The sequence below is a fragment of the Diabrotica virgifera genome, chromosome 1 (genome assembly GCF_917563875.1).
Source record: "Diabrotica virgifera virgifera chromosome 1, PGI_DIABVI_V3a".
NCBI classification, from domain to species: Eukaryota; Metazoa; Arthropoda; class Insecta; order Coleoptera; family Chrysomelidae; genus Diabrotica; species Diabrotica virgifera.
The window spans coordinates 140,470,173-140,487,035 of NC_065443.1; the positions used below are offsets into that span (position 1 = coordinate 140,470,173).

A 16,863-nucleotide genomic window follows, 5' to 3' on the forward strand; every position below is an offset into this window, starting at 1 on the left:
TGTATCACCAAATGAAGAAAATAGGAATCCCAGATATACTATGCTGGAGAATTTATAAACTTTACAGTAATAGAATCTTGTATATCCAAATTGGGAATAAACTATTAGGTCCCAGAATATCAAACATTGGGATACCTCAAGGAAGTATTCTAAGCCCAATATTATATGCTATTTATACTTCGGATATAGGTAAAAGCATATCAAATAGTACCCAAGGTAAAATATTACAGTTTGCAGATGACATATGTATTTACGTAGACCAAAACGAGATAGAAAAGGGCTGCAAAATAATAAATGAAGTATACAGTTGTTTACTTGAAGACTTGTATCACTTAAATTTAACAATATCTTTAAATAAAACACAAATTTGCATATTCTCCAGAAAGCAAAAACTTCCCGAACTAGTAAAAATACAAAACGTCCAGTTCAAAGTTCAACCTAAAATTAAGTATTTGGGGATGATATTAGATAGAAAACTGAGCTGGAAAGACCATATTGAATACATTGTGACAAGAGCTGAAAAAGGTTATAATGCATTACGAGCAGTAAGTCACATAACTTGGGGAGCAGATGCCAATATTTCATTAATAATGTACAGATCATACATAAGATCTATTTTAGATTATGGATGCATATTTTATAATCAGGCAGCCAAAACTCATCTTAAAAAAGTAGACGTGTTATCAAATAAATGCCTTCGATTATCTATCGGAGCTCTCATAAGCACCCCATTGTCAAATTTAAGTATAGAGTGTAATGAACCACCACTATACCTAAGAAGAAAAACTCTATGCGAAAAGTTTATACTTAAAAGTATTGCTAAAGAGAGTTTAATAGGGGATAAGTGTCAAAAACTTTTTATACATGACCTAACGAGTGAATACTGGAAGAAAAAACCTTCTTTACTACTTGCTGAAACATATAACAGCTTGCGCCAATTTAAAAATAAATTATACACATCAAAAATATCACCCACATTTCAAATATATCTAAATAGCACTCCTAATATACAGCCAATTTACATGAAAGATTATTCGAACTTTCCAGCGAATTTAAGGAACTCTATGTTTAATGCAGATATAGAAACACTATGCCCACAGTATTACCAAATTTATACAGATGCCTCAAAGATTAACTCTAAAGTTGCTGCTGCCATATGGGACCCTAAAACACAGTACAAAGAAGGAATAGGACTGGATGAAGATACCACGGTATTTACAGGCGAACTAATAGCAATATTGAAAGCAATGCAATACATAGCCACGATCAACAATAACAACAATAGATTCGTAATACTGTCAGATAGCAAAAGTGCTCTAAGTAAATTGGAAAAGTGGACAGGACATAACAATCATATTATTATAGAAATAATAAGAAACTTTATCGAACTCAAAGCCAAAGGCAAAGAAATATCTTTCTGCTGGATAAAAGCTCATTGCAATTTAAAACACAATGAAATTGTAGACAAACTAGCAAAGAGTGCTACAGAACTAGAAACTAACTGTGAATATAAGCTAACACTAAATGACGCATATGCTTATATTAATAACAACAAAATGAATAACTGGAAAGAATGGTATACCAACTCCAAAAAGGGACTGTATTATAAAAGTATTCAAACAGATATTCCATCTAAAGGCTGGTTTAGTGATTATCAAGGCAACAAGGTCCTCATATCATATATATGTAGACTTAGGTTTGGTCACTCCTTAGTTCCAGAACATAAATATAAAATAGGATTGTCTGACACAAACTGTTGTGAATGTGGAGAATTAGGATCCGCAGAACATATGATATTAGATTGCAAACTAAAAGAAAAAGAAGTAGAACATTTTATAAATCAAATTCATACTAAACAACACATAAGAAAACCTTTTAGTTTACAAACACTGATTGCTACAAAAGATAAAAGTATCTACGAGATCCTAATTAAACACATTAATAATATAAAACTAAAATTGTGAAATTATATATAAGTTACCTTTGTTTACCCCATTTGTTGACCCTCCTTTCCGTGGTCTGGTCTTGTTTGATTTTGCTCTGAAAGACCCCTGAGCACTTATGTATCCCAGTTAATAATCCTTAGGTTAGGAAAAAAAGAAAAAAAAACACATAATAAATAAATAAAAAAAATAAAAAAAAAATATATAAATAAATTACAAAAAAAAATAAATTAAAATAATTAAAAAAAAAAAGAAAAAAAAGAAAAAAAAAATAATAATAAAAAAAAATGTGTATATATATATATAAAAAAAAAAAAAAAAAAAAAAAAAAAAATGAAAGAAGCTATCATTAAAATAATAAGTACTTATATTTGTAAATCATTATTATCAAATAGGCCATCCATATTCAAAAATATAATTAGAGTATAACAGATATCTCATAAGATTTTAGTTAGTAAACAAATTTGGTTCGGCTAATGGATTAAGTCCACAGTCAAGAAATCCGATAGCACACACACACACACAAATCCTGAATTCAAGTTTACTTTCATATAATAGATATTATCATGTCACTTACAACCTTCCATTTCAGTAAGTATAGCTTTTATATTATAAAATGAAGTGTTTAAATGATTTTGTCTTTTAAAATACATAATAGTTAGTACCCGTACTTATTAGTAAGTAATAATTTTTCAATTTCAATACTCTCTAATATGATTTGGTATTGCATTTGAAAAGGATACAATAAATATTCAAAATGTAGTGGTCGGAATTTTTACTTATGCGAGGATTGTTGCATGTCGGGATTTTGGCTGTCGGGATTTTGGCTGTCGGGAGTTTGGCTGTCGGGATTTTGGGCGCCACCGGGTGGAGAGCATTAATAACTGGGTAAGAAACAAAAGAGTGTAATGAAACGACCACATAAGCCGAACAACAAAAAAGAACACTAGTAAGGACGATCAGTCCTTAAGATGATAAGACGATCAGTGGGAAGACCCACTGAGATATACCATATAATATATTATACTACGGTACTACGGAAACAAAAAGTGATGAACCTCAAGGACTGGGTAAAAAGGAGAAGACGCGCATAATTATTAAAAATTATTATCGCTGCAATTTTGATTTTTGTAGATTTATGTTGGCCAAAATCTTTATCACTGAAAATAATGCTATGTAATAGGCAATCCCGTATTCTAGTTTGCCATACTCTATTTTCAATATTTTTCTTCAAGAACTTTTCCATTGTTCCTCTCTTTGTTTTAAATTGATTTTAGTATTTCCTGTTAACATGCTATCAATATTGATGTGTTAATATTTATTCTATTACTCATAAATAAAAACAATAATAAAAGACAGATTTAAACAAATGAACATTTAACTTTAATTTAAAACCACATAAAAATTGAAGATCTTATAAAATTATGTGTTTATTCAATATACAAGGTTGATTACTATAAAATATTAGTATTTCTGCTATTTTTATGGTTATTTATGTTTAATGTGTTAATATATTCAACTCAACCTCTATAATCAACATCTCCAGTTTTTTCTGACATATTAGAGATACAATATTTCAATAATATTTTCATTTAAGTACTTATTTTATGATCCTTTTATGTTTTCGGAGTTCACACATATAGAATGTCAATTTTTATTCTGGTCTTTTGTGTTCCCGTTTCACACTGGATCATATGAGTAGTTTGTTACCCCATTTTGTATTCATTTATCCATGTCTTTCAATTGCCTTCTCCTCATTTGGGATCAATGTAGGAATATTTTTACAAAATATATCGACTTTGATTCGGTCTCATTTCCATTTTGAAATGCCCTAAAATTTGTCTTTTCATGGTTCTTTGGGTTTTCTTCATTGTATCTCTAGCACATGTCCACGTGCAGACGCGGCGTCTGCTATGTATTTACTGACAAAACTACAGCGCTGACAAAATTAACCAAACTATGAGATAAGCGACATTTGGAGAAAACTTTCTTACTTCATAAAAAACTAAAATTTTTTGAGAATTTAAGTATTCAAAGTATGTGTCGTACCTGCTCCTATATAAGGCGGCCTTTCAGTTATTAACCAGACTCATTATCCGTTTCTTTTGCATCGTTCTTCTTCAGTTTTGAATCATGATCCGATGCTGTAAATCGGTTGTTTTGGCAACGGTTCTTTTTTTTACGAAAACAGGTCGTCGGTCTGTTGCTCAATATTCGTCCTTTGTCAGGGCTTATCTGTGGTAGTTTGGTTTGTTGTATGCAAACAATATACTTTTAGCGATTAATAGTCTTGTGATACGGCCAATATTAAGGTGATATTTACGTTGTTGTCAGATCTTCCGTTTTTATGTAAATCTAACCAACTTTCTTATTTCAAATGGAACACCCTATATATTGCTGGCGATTTGATGTCCTTAAGGGGATAGGCCCAAAATCTTGGTCCAATGAAATACATTCATTTTTTTGAGAATCCTGAGAAAACTAATAAGTACCTAATTTTGAAAAATTTAAACGCAGAACTAAGGAATATATTATTATCTAGAGCCCCTAATCCCTATTATTTAGAGTCCCCAAAAACTTTTATAATGTTTATTTTAATAGATAAGTCACAGAGGTGAAAAAGATACCATTTAGTGTGATTTTTAATTTCAAACATTTCATTCAAAAGAAACCTTTTTGTATATTCTAAAGGCCTTTCGACCCTCGGTAATAATGTAATCTTTCTTTCTGCTATTTTAAAAATATTTATTAGTTTTCTCATTATTCGAAAAATATGAATGCATTTAAATAGCATTGGACCAAGATTTTGCGCATATTCCCTTAATAAATACTGATTATTTTTAAGGCTATGGGTACATAATTCGCAAATATTTTACGTGTATACCTACTCTTTCTGTCTTTACACGGCAAATTACGTGTAATAAAATTCACACTGGTATTGATATGTAAACATTACTAGAATGTCATTCTACTTGAAAATGTCATCATTAATTTAAAGAGATGGGTTTTGAATGTTCTTGGATAACTGTTATTTTTATAATTGGAAATTATTAATTCAGTTAATAAATGTGATAATTTTTTCACTAACTATGTATTCAGTGATTGTAATAATTTATTTGTACAACAAAGACTAATACTCAATCGAGAAAAGAAGAAAAGTGTTAAAATGATTTTTTAATAATATATTGTTATGGAACGCTTACAATTTTGAAAATCTTTAACAACAAAATACTTGACTGACAATATATGCTGACAATATTATATTCGGCTGAGTGCGTTGTAAGACAAAGATAGATTTGGAAAATATTACCACGGCATTGTGTTTATTTTTTTCGAATCCTGAAAAAACCAATAAATATTTTTGAAAAATTTAAACGCAGAATGAAAGACTAAATTATTACCGAGGGCCGAAAGTCCCTTAGAATAAATAAAAAGTTTATTTTGAATGATATATTTGAAATTAAAAATCACACTAAATTTTCTCTTAGTTTTTCACCCCTGTAACTTATTAAAATAAACATTATAGAAGTTCTCAGTGACTTTCGGCCCTCGATAATAACGTGATCTTTCATTCTGCGTTTAAATTTTTCAAAAATACTTATTAGTTTTCTCAGGATTCGAAAAAAATGAATCCCCGTTTGAATAGCATTGCAGCCGAAAATACGTACCGATCCTCCTAATGAAAGGTTTCCTAAAAGTAATGCCGTAATTTCGGAGTTATTGCTACATTGATTTAAACGATTTTTTTAATAGATGATAAAAATTTTTTAATCACTAAGAAAAAAATATGAAAAAAAATTTTTAAGAAACGCTTTTCTTTAGTTACGAGTAACTAAATTTAAAAATATTATAAAAAATCAACTAAAAAGCAAAAAATAAAAAAAAAATTAAAAAATCAAACACATTCGTCAAAGAAAAGCGTGGCGCGTCTTCATCGAATAAACGGTTTTCGCCCCACTCTTTTCTTTAACGAATGTGTTAGATTTTTTAATTTTTTTTATTTTTTGCTTTCTAGTTGATTTTTTTATAATATTTCCTCGTAACTAAAGAAAAGCGTTTCTTAAATTTTTTTTTCATATTTTTTTATTTTTTACTTTTTAGTCTTACACTTTTCAAACAATAAAATATATCGTCATGTTTATTAAAATATGTATAAAATATATGATGTACTAACATGAAAAGTAGTCGGAATCGGCAAAAAATTTGAAACTATATTGTTAATTTATGAAGCATAACGTAAACAATTAACGCAAAAAGTGAAATTATGTATGGTTCATATCATTAGCTACAATCCTTAAAAGTTTCAAGTTTTTACATCCTAAAAAACAAGAGAATTTAGGCATTTTACATTAAAATCGTTATTTTTTTATTTAAACAATTAATAAACATAAAAAAAAGTTATTGACTATTCGTGTATTGTTCCCGCGAATGCATATATGTCTGCAAATTTTCATTCATTTGCAATGGAAAAAAGGCAGTCAAATTAACGTCTAAAGATTTGACGCAAACTATTGAACTAAATAAAAGCGTTTAATAAAGTTGATCGTTTTCGAGTTTCGACCACAATTTAAAACTGAATGAAACGAAAAGTGATGATTTTTTCAAGTCTCAAAAACACACTTAAAAAATATTACTTTTTGAAATCACAGATGAATTTAAGTTCAAACCTTATTCTATCAGCTCCCAATAAGTATTTTGGGCTTATATATTTCATTTTAAATATAATTTTTTATTTGTTAATGCAGCCCCATTGCTCATCCTCTCATAAGCGATTAATTCCCAATTAAAAAACATGTTTTTAAAATAAAGCATGCCAAACATTATTATCGGGATGTGATAGAAGAAGTGAATTTAGGTATTTTGTAATTTCAAAAATAATATTTTTTATTTGTGTTTTTGAATCTTTAAAATCGCCCTTTTTCGTTTTTCAATTTTAATTTGTTTTATAATAGGCTATTGATTATATTCAAAATAAGATAGCTAAAAGGAACTACAACGTTAACGGGGTTTTATTATTTCATATGGTCAATGGACATCTATATATGAAAAAACCATGAAAATGAGTACTACCATTTAAAGGGGTGCGTTTTTGAGAAATGGGTGAATTAGTCCTTGGGCACAGGTTACATTAGGGTGAATTCTATGCACTTTTGGTACAAACATACCTACATAAAAATTGTTCCTGGTTAAATTTCCTATCTACAGATCACTTTTTAAAGTCAATGATACTTTTTTTTTTTTACAAAAATATATTCAAAAGAAAAAGCACAAAGAAACCCAAAAGAAAGAAATTTTGTTTTTTGTCCCATAACTTTTGTCCACGAGGATATAGGTATAGACATTGCTTTACAGAAAAAAAAAGCTACATATTTCTTCTTTAAAATGTTGTTTAGTAGAGGTAATTAGGATTTATAGTTTTCGAAATATGATTTTTTAAATTTTGCGTCTCACAGCAATTTTGGGCAATTTTCCTTGTTATTTCGCAAATATTGTTCTGTAACTTTTTTCTACGTAACTTTAGGTATATGCAATGGTACACGTAATAGGAACAGAAATCGATTACCTTTAAACTGGTCTACTGTGTAACATTGTGTGACTTTTTCTTTTCGAAAGAGATTATGGTTTTTCAAGGTTTTATACTTTTAACGATTTTTTATAATATAATATAAAAATAAAATAATATTATTATATAATATATTATATATTATCTATATAATATTATATTATATATAGTATTATATAATATAATATTATATTATATATTATATATTATATAATACCTAATATCAAAAGAATATTATTTTTTACATTTTTTACGATTATTTTTGAAATTTCTCGTTATAACTTTTTTTCTTCTACATTTAGGTATATATTACATTATATAATAAAAAAATCTTATTTTGTTTACTTTAAAATGGTGTATTACAAAAAATTCTAGGATTATTTTTGAATAAGATATTATTTTCCAAAATTTAATAAGTACTTGCAACGATTTTTGGTTTTAGGATTATTTTTTAAATTTCTCATTATAACTTTTTTTTTCTTGTACATGAATATATTATAAATATATTGCTCAATAAAGAGAGCTTATTTTCTGTTCTTTAAAATGGTGTATCATCTATATTTAAATAATGGAAACCGAGTGATTCTTTGATATTTTTTTACCTGTATTATTTAAATTGTTTCTTTTACAAAAATTACGTAAACAATAGTCTTAGAAAACATCACTTTTGTTAGAATTATTTAAACGTTGACATTTAAAAAATTTTCAAAACCAAAGTCCATCTCTTCGTTAGCATTAGCTTCAATATCTTCCTCTGACACCTCAGTTATCTTAGAGTTCCCACAATTAGTACCCATGCACATGCACCCTTTGCAGAATATTGAAGAACTAATTCCTATCTTCCTACAACCGCAGTTTTTTGTACATCCTTTGGTACATTTACATGCTATTTTTTCAATCAAAGCTTGTAGTGCAGGAGCTTTGACAGTAAATATTGGAATTAATCCATATTTTGAAGTTTGCCCGGCCGAGTCAAGTGGATCCTAAGTATTACCTATAAAAAATAAGATTCAATCATAACACACAATCACATAAAAAAGTTGTAATGAGAAATTTAAAAAATAATCCTAAAATCAAAAATCGATGCAAGTACTTATTACATTTTGAAAAACCATATCTTATTCAAAAATAATCCTAGAATTTTTATAATACACCATTTTAAAGTAAACAGAATAAGCTTTCTTTTTTATTATAATATAATATATACCTAAATATGGAAAAAAGAATTATAATTGGAAATTTAAAAAATAATCGTAAAACATATAAAAACTCGTTAAAAGTATAAAATCTTGAAAAAGATAACCTCTTTAAAAGAAGTCCTACAACATTATACAGTATAACATTTTAAAGTTAATTGATTTCTGTTCCTCTTACAGGTAGCATTGCATATGCCTAAAGTTGCGTAGAAAAAAGTTACAGAACAATATTTGCGAAATAACAAGGAACATTGCCCAAAATTGCTGTGAGTGGCAAACTTTGAAAAACCATATTTCGAAAACTGTAAATCCTAATGACCTCTACCAAACATCATTTTAAAGAGAAAATATGCAAGTTTTTTTTCTGTGAAGCAATGTCTATACCTATATCTCCGTGGACAAAAGTTATGGGTTATGGGACAAAAAACAAAATTTCTTTCTTTTGGGTTTTTTGTGCTTTTTCTTTTCAATATATTTTTGTAAAAAAAAGTATCCTTGACTTTAAAAAGTTATATTTAGATAGGAAATTTAGCCAGGAACAATTTTTATGTAGACGTGTTTGTACCAAAAGTTCATAGAACTCACCCTAATTTAACCTGTGCCCAGAGACTAATTCACACATTTCTCAAAAACGCACCCCTTTAAATGGTAGCACTCCGCGGTTTTTTCATATATAGAGATTCATTGACCATATGAAATAATAAAACCCCGTTAACGTTGTAGTTCCTTTCTATAGTACATAATCAATAGCCTATAACTCGAAAACGATCAAGTTTAGAGAAAAGTTATAAAAACCCTTTTTTTGCGAATGATCCCTGATTTTTGCATAAGAGTTTAATGAAAGGGTAACAAATCAATTGAAAATTCTGTCCAGTAAAATACATGGGAAGTTTTCCTAGCCTGACGTTCCAAATTTTTAACCTGTTCCACAATTAAAACTTCCCCTGTTACAGTGTTCCCATACATCAAAGTTTGTCCAAACTAGACACTAGACACCGTTAAGCTATTAACAAATTTTCATGTTGCTATTAATCAACTTTTTTGGTAGGCGGGATCCTGGCGTAACATGTCTGTATTATTTTACACATTGATAATATCCACTTACGAATATCAAAACAAACTGTTCTCAGACGAGATTTGAAAGCAAATTATTGTAGGATAATCATATTCAATTGAGGTTTTCAAATGATTGTTAAAAAAACATTAACATAAAATAACAACTTTTCATTTATTTTTAACAGTCGGTTATATATTTCGCGCGTAGGGGAACAATTATGAATAATCCTTTGTGATTCTAATCTCCGGGATATCCAATAACCTTGAAGCCGTGAAGTCTTCCACGAAATTTAGAATTTGAATATTCTTACAACAAATGTGTCGTTACGTCAGGAAATAGATAATTAACTAATTTAAAAGTAAAATTTTTAATTATTGATATCTTTAGTTTTTTGTTCAAAAAACGCATAAGAAAACCCGAGATGTAGCCTTAATTATAAGGTTTGAACATTAACATTAATACAAATTTACTTTTTCTTTTCATTAATTTATTGAATGTACGGTTCTAAAACCAAAACAGTTTTTCATGCTCTTATTTTCGTTGAAATTCTATAACATAAACATCATCCTCAAATGAATATAGACGTCAAAATTTTTGTTATAGTCGGTTCGCTAAACTCAGACACAACTGGCTAGTGATTCTAGTCGGTAATTTTTTTGTTTTTGGATAATTTTGCCAAAATTGGCAAAATTATTAACTATTTAGTAATCTTTTTGCAAATTTTGCCAAATTGGCAAAATTACTTACTAAAATCACTAGCCAGTTGTGTCTGAGTTTAGCGAATCGACTGTATTTAGTGTTTTTCCTGCTTATGTTTTTTATTTCTTGTATCTTCTAAGTTTTGATATCTGATGATCTGGCCCTTTACACGTGAGTGTACAAATAAATTGTAGTATAAATATATTACAGCACAGAGACTAATCCCTCGTGATCTCTACGAATATTGCACGAAGTTTTACCCTTGCTAGTTTTCTCTCTGAGATAATTTGTGTCAATATATTTATTATCAACTGGGAAATCCACTTTGATTTTTAACATCCGTAACTTCTATTTACATTTGTGCTAAAGAGCTTTTTCAAAAAAAGTTTAAATAAAAATTTTCTAATTTTTCTTAGGGTCTCATCATAACACTGATACATTTTTTTCTTCAGGTACTTTTATCGGGAATGTTATATTTACAATATTTCTGCAAAATCGAGATCAAATTCACATTGTTTACTTCTAAAATTGGAATTCCCTAAAATATCAAGTCATCGCAAAGGTCCTGGTTAAAAAGTTGCCGCTCGTTTTTTTGAGTCCCTAAGTGAGTAGTCAATTGCTCTTTTGGCTTAGGTTATTTAAGAGTCTTTTTGCACTTTTTAAGGTGTAAAAGGGTCTTTGCAATGTTGATCGAATCAAAATGTTCTATCAGAAGAAATCTGAAATAAAAAGCCAAAGCTTATTCATACGTTTTTTTACCGAAACATGCGATAAAAATGGCTTGTTCTTGTCTTAAAATCAAAATGATTATAATACTTAATTTTAAAGCAAGCTCTACAAAATACTTTTCTTTCATTCAGCTTTAATTTAGAATATGGCTGAATCCAAGCACCTAGTTTCGACATCGTGATATAAATCAATTAACGAAGTCACGGGTTACAGGGCCCCCGTAAGAACTACTGGCGCCTGTGTGCAAAAAAGGATTTTGGCGCCCTTTAAGGCATTTTGATAATGTTTTTTATTTATTTTTTTGAAGGTAGGTAGGTAGGTGCTTGAAATAAAGCAAAATAGAAACAAATAACACAATTGCAACCCCATAGTAAATCTTAATTAAATAAAGTTTAAGGGGCTTTATTGAATCAATTCTGCTGGACCATCTTGTCACACGTAGAGGGTTTAAATTTAACCCGATAACATTTTTTCTCACAACACCCCACCTTTTTGTGGATGGCGAACTCAGAGTAACGCGATTTTCAAATTTTGTCCATTTAAGGTAGTTACCTACGTTTTTACTGTTTTTACTACCTACTTTACGAGCCAGCCGCGCCAGTAAAAAGGTACCCTTAGACGGGACTGTATCGTCGCCCCCGTTAGCGAAATTATTCCGATTCGATTTTTTTGCACAAAACATAATACTTACTTATAACAAATCCGCAGGGTGCCAGGCGGTGCCGTGGTCGAAAAATTGTTTAAACAATTTTTTTAAACAAATTCACAAAAAAAATCATTTCGAACAAATTTTTTTCAGATAACTTGGGTCATTTTGAATAAAAATGGTCCCTTGTCATTTTTCTCTAAGATTGATTGTTGTCGAGTTATACGCGATTTAAGATTTGAAAAATGCGAAAATGGCAATATAACTTGACAACAATCAATTTTAGAGAAAAATCATAAGAGACCTTTTTTGCTCAGAATGACCCAAATTATCTAAAAAAATTATTCGAAGTGAAAAATTATTTTTTTGAATTTGTTTAAACAATTTTTCGACCAAGGTACCGCCTGAAACCCTGTGGATTTGTTATAAAGACCTCTTTTTGAGTAAGTTTTTGCAAAAAAATCTAATCGAAATAATTTCGCTAACGTGGACAATGATACAGCCTGGACTATAGCGCTAATTGTTAATAATTAAAAACAACAGGTTTGTAATAAAATAATGACAAACATTTCTTCAGGATCTTGAAGGAGGGTTTTTAAACTTTGATTTCGTCACTTTTTGACTTTCATAATAATAATTTTTAATCGAGTTATTAAGCCTTAAAGATGGCCATTTTCGGATTTTTAAATTTTAAATCGCGTATAACTTGACAATAATCAATTTTAGTGAAAAATGACAAGAGACCTTTTCTACTCAGAATGACCCAAGTGATCTAAAACGAGTTGTTCGAAATGAAAAAAATGTTTTTTTGAATTCGTTTTAACAATTTTTTTGTGGATTTGTTATAAGGACCTCATTTTGAGTAAGTTTGTGCAAAAAAATCGAATCGGAATAATTTCCCTAACGGGGACGATGATACAGCCCGATCTAATTAGTTATTTGATGGTTATGCGATTTTCAAATCTTGTCGAATCATCATTTGAGCGTCACACAATCGTTGGCTTATCGATGAGATAGAATTACCGCCCACACACTAGTTTAGAATTTTTCCAAGAAATCAGGGCATACTTAGGTATTTCTTATCTACAGTTTTGTCTACGGAATGGGTGTTTGTTTTATTTATAGCGGGATTTTTTATTTTATATCTATAGAAAGACTAATAATGTCATCCAAACAAAGTAAAACTAAACTGTTTAATTTCTCAACTTTTATTTTAAAATTCATTTTTGCTTTTTGATTTTTTTTTGTAAATATTTTTGCAATTTTTGACCCTCAGTTTTGGCGCCCCTAAAGGATGGCGCCCGTGTGCATTGCACACTTTGCACATATGGTCGAGGGGGGCCTGACGGGTTACGTAGTGAAATTACACTATAAATGCAGAATAATTAAAATTTGCTTCCAAACACACGTTTACATTGTTTGACTCGAATCCCGTAAATTAAATTAATGTTAATTTCGTAGATTCATGCTGCTACTTATTCATAACAGCTTCACCGACAGTTCCATCCCTTTCCCACTTAAAGTGTTTATTTAGTAGAACGGATTTCACACATTTAGAAAATATTGGCATCATATATTTTTTATATAAACATATGCAGATATTTATATGCCAATTCTTGTAAAAATATGAAATTTACCCAAAATTTACCGATGCGCAAACAAATGCATTTTGCATATATTCCGGTCGCTAATTATAAGGAAATCTGAAAAATATGAACTGTTTTCATTTCATTATACCTACAAGGAAACATCCAAGGCGTTAGATCCAATGGCATAGTATTAAAAAAATCTACAATCGGGCATTTATATATATATATTTTGATATACAGTGCAATGGAATGTTACCCCCCTTATTAACTTATATATTTTTAGCACAGAAGCGAAAAGCTCGGACAGGTCGATTTTTAAAAAAATCGCAGTATATTACAGCGTCAATATTTCGAACTTTACGCAATCCCTCTTCAGGTGACAGGCATAACTTTGACTTTTTTAAATGGGAAAGTACATCATGTGACACCTCATTTAAAATCTTTTAAAATGCTAATTACAAAAATGTATAATACTTTACTCTTATTTGAGAGCGTGGGCGTAAAATTTTGGTCGAATTCTTTTTAAACGCTTCATTTTTTTCGAATTCTGAGAAAACTAATAATTATTTTTGAAAACTTTAAACGCAGAATGAGAGACTAGATTATTACGGAGGGCTGAAAGTCCCTTAGACTAAACAAAAAGTTTCTTTTGAATGATATATTTGAAATTAACAATCAGACTAAATTTTCTCTTTTTTTCACCCCTATGACTTATTAAAATAAACATTATAGAAGTTCTTAGGGACTGTCGACCCTCTATAATACTGTAATAGTTCATTCTGTGTTTAAATTTAAAAAAAAATACTTATTAGTTTTCTCAGGATTCGAAAAAAATGAATGCATTAAAAAATAATTCGACCGAAATTTTGCGCCTACGCTGTCAAATAGGATTAAAGTATTATACATTTTTCTAATCAGTATTTTCAAAGTTTTTAAATGAGGTATCACATGACGTACTTTCCCATTTAAAAAAAAATCAAAGTTATGCCTGTCACCTGAAGAGGGATCGCGTAAAGTTCGAAACATTGATGCTATAATCTACTATGATTATTTTAAAAATCGACCTGTCCGAGCGTTTTGCTTATGTGCTAAAAATAAATAAGTTAATAACGGGGGGTAACACTTATTCCAGCGCACTGCATGATAATAGTGTAATATAATGTTAAAATTTTCATTTTAAGGTCATGGTTTTTCTTTATTCCCTATTATTTTTTTTTTATCTTCTCATTGCCATTTTATTTAGCCACAAAATTAATAAATATTAAAATTTACAAAAATCTGTATGTTATATGTGTTTTGAGTTAAGTCAGCAGTTATGTATTTTAAATTTTGTTCTAGGTCATGGCCATGGAGTAAAAGGATCTTATAGTAATAGCTACAGTAAGTATCATAATATTATATTTTATTAGTTAGGTTTTTACTTTTTTTTGTCAAACCTGTCAAATTATTTTACAGTAACATTTGTGTGTTTTGTGTTTTATTGGCACTGGTTTTCACAACCAACTGGCCAGTCAATTTCATAATGGTTTTTAGACTATAACTTATCACTAACTCAGGGGAGTAATGTGTAGTGTGTGTGTTGAGTAAGTGTCTTGTTACTTTGCAAAGTCGACGTCATTGTCTTTGCAAAGAGACGCTAATTGTATCCGAACGTCTGTGGTCTCTCCGGTGAATACCGTACAGTAACATTTAAAATTTCTAAAAGATACTAAAAGAATATGTCATTAAGAAATAATGTGAAAAACAAATTAATTGTAGAATAATAAGCGAACGAAAGGGCGTTTGCATTTCAAACCATTATTAAATGATATCTTTGAAGGAATCGTACAATGAAAGATTTTCTTAATAAAAATAGATCAAAATCTTTATTTTGTTTCAGTCATACCGTTGATTGAGGTATTGAGGGTACCATATTAATATTTCAATCAACGGTCATACTCATAAGTGCACGTGAATACCAACATATATTTTTAGCAAATTTCGTTACATAGTGCTGTTTAAAAAACGGACTCAATAAGACTTACACACTCCAACAACAAACCGTTTGACAAACTAGAGAAAATTTAAAACAAACAACTATATTTTTCCACACATTGGTGCGGAACTAACTAAATGTTGGTAAAGGTAGCCAACGATGGAATAATAATATACTGAACCACAAAATTAACCGGACACTAAGATTACAATTAATTAAATTTCAGTAGGTACCTGTTTTATCGTATATTGAATAATAAACCATATAATAAAATTTATGTTTCGTGGACCTTAAGAAGGCATTTGACAGGGTAAAATTAAAGGACGTCATCAATTTACTCTAAACAAGAGAGGTACCTCTAGAGGATAATTAAAACGATCGAAAATATCTACCATAACAACACAAAAAAAGTAAAGGTAGAGGAAGAACTAACTGACCCAATCGAAGCTGTCAAAAAGTAAGAACTAAAAAAGGATACCAAATGGGAGAAAAACAACTCAAAATAATATGCTATGCAGACGACGCTCTCAAATTGATAATGATTTACAACTTATGCTGTATACCAATTTAATATAACCGCTAGAAAATTGAACATATTTATTAATTTCTCAAAAAAGACCAAATGCATGGTTATAACAGCAAATCTACTAAGATGTAAATTAGTCCTCACACTATCTATGGTTTATTTTTTAACAAAGAGGAGTAAACTAAAAAGACAGATTCACACCCAAGAAAGTCACTAGAAAAGTCAACAAATACATCTTCTTTTTTAGTTGATCATGTCGTCCTTCAACGGTAATCCATAAATATTAAATTATAATAATACTTCTCTAAAGAGTTCTAAAAACAACTGCTTTTTATACAGGGTGTTTGGTAGCTGAACCTTAGATTCTTGAGGTTAAAATATGTAGATTTAAGCCAACTTACCTTAGTACAAAAGTTGATAATATCCGAAATACAGGGTGTCAAAGTTAAACTTTTGTTTTATTTATTTTTAAATATTTCTTGACAGGCTTTTGACAACAACACGAAATTTGGTCAGTGGTGCTGGTATACTGTATATCCTACTAAATTATGTTAAACAAACGTTTCTGGCTACTACCAGAGGCGTACGACGGGGGAACGTGAATGGTTGACCCTTCCCAAATTTTACGCCACTGGCGGAATTGCTATTTTAGTGCAATTTTTTGATTCTCCAATACTTTCTACGTAAATAACATACTCTTCATTCGTAACGATAAGGCCATTAGTTTTCAAGCTATTTGAAGCTAAAAACGAAGGAGCATAATACATTAATCAAAATAAATGTGCCTTTTCATTTTTAACTTCAAATATCTCGAAAACTAATGACTTTATCGTTACAAATGAAGAGTATGTTATTTGCATAGAAAGTATTGAGAAACTAAAAATTATGCTAAAATAGCAGTTTTATCAGTGGCGTAGAATTTGGGGAGGGTCAACCATTC

The 16,863-nt window shown here is 29.6% G+C and overlaps 1 protein-coding gene across 1 annotated transcript in view; it reads left to right on the forward strand.

The window, feature by feature from the left end:
* Positions 1–16,863, forward strand: part of LOC126881069 (uncharacterized) — a 77,411-nt gene that overhangs the window by 16,206 nt on the left and 44,342 nt on the right. Inside the window, exon 2 of the mRNA XM_050645096.1 lies at positions 14,761–14,802. Within this exon, the coding sequence (XP_050501053.1) occupies positions 14,761–14,802 (42 nt within the window). The remainder of the gene's footprint in view (positions 1–14,760; positions 14,803–16,863) is intronic.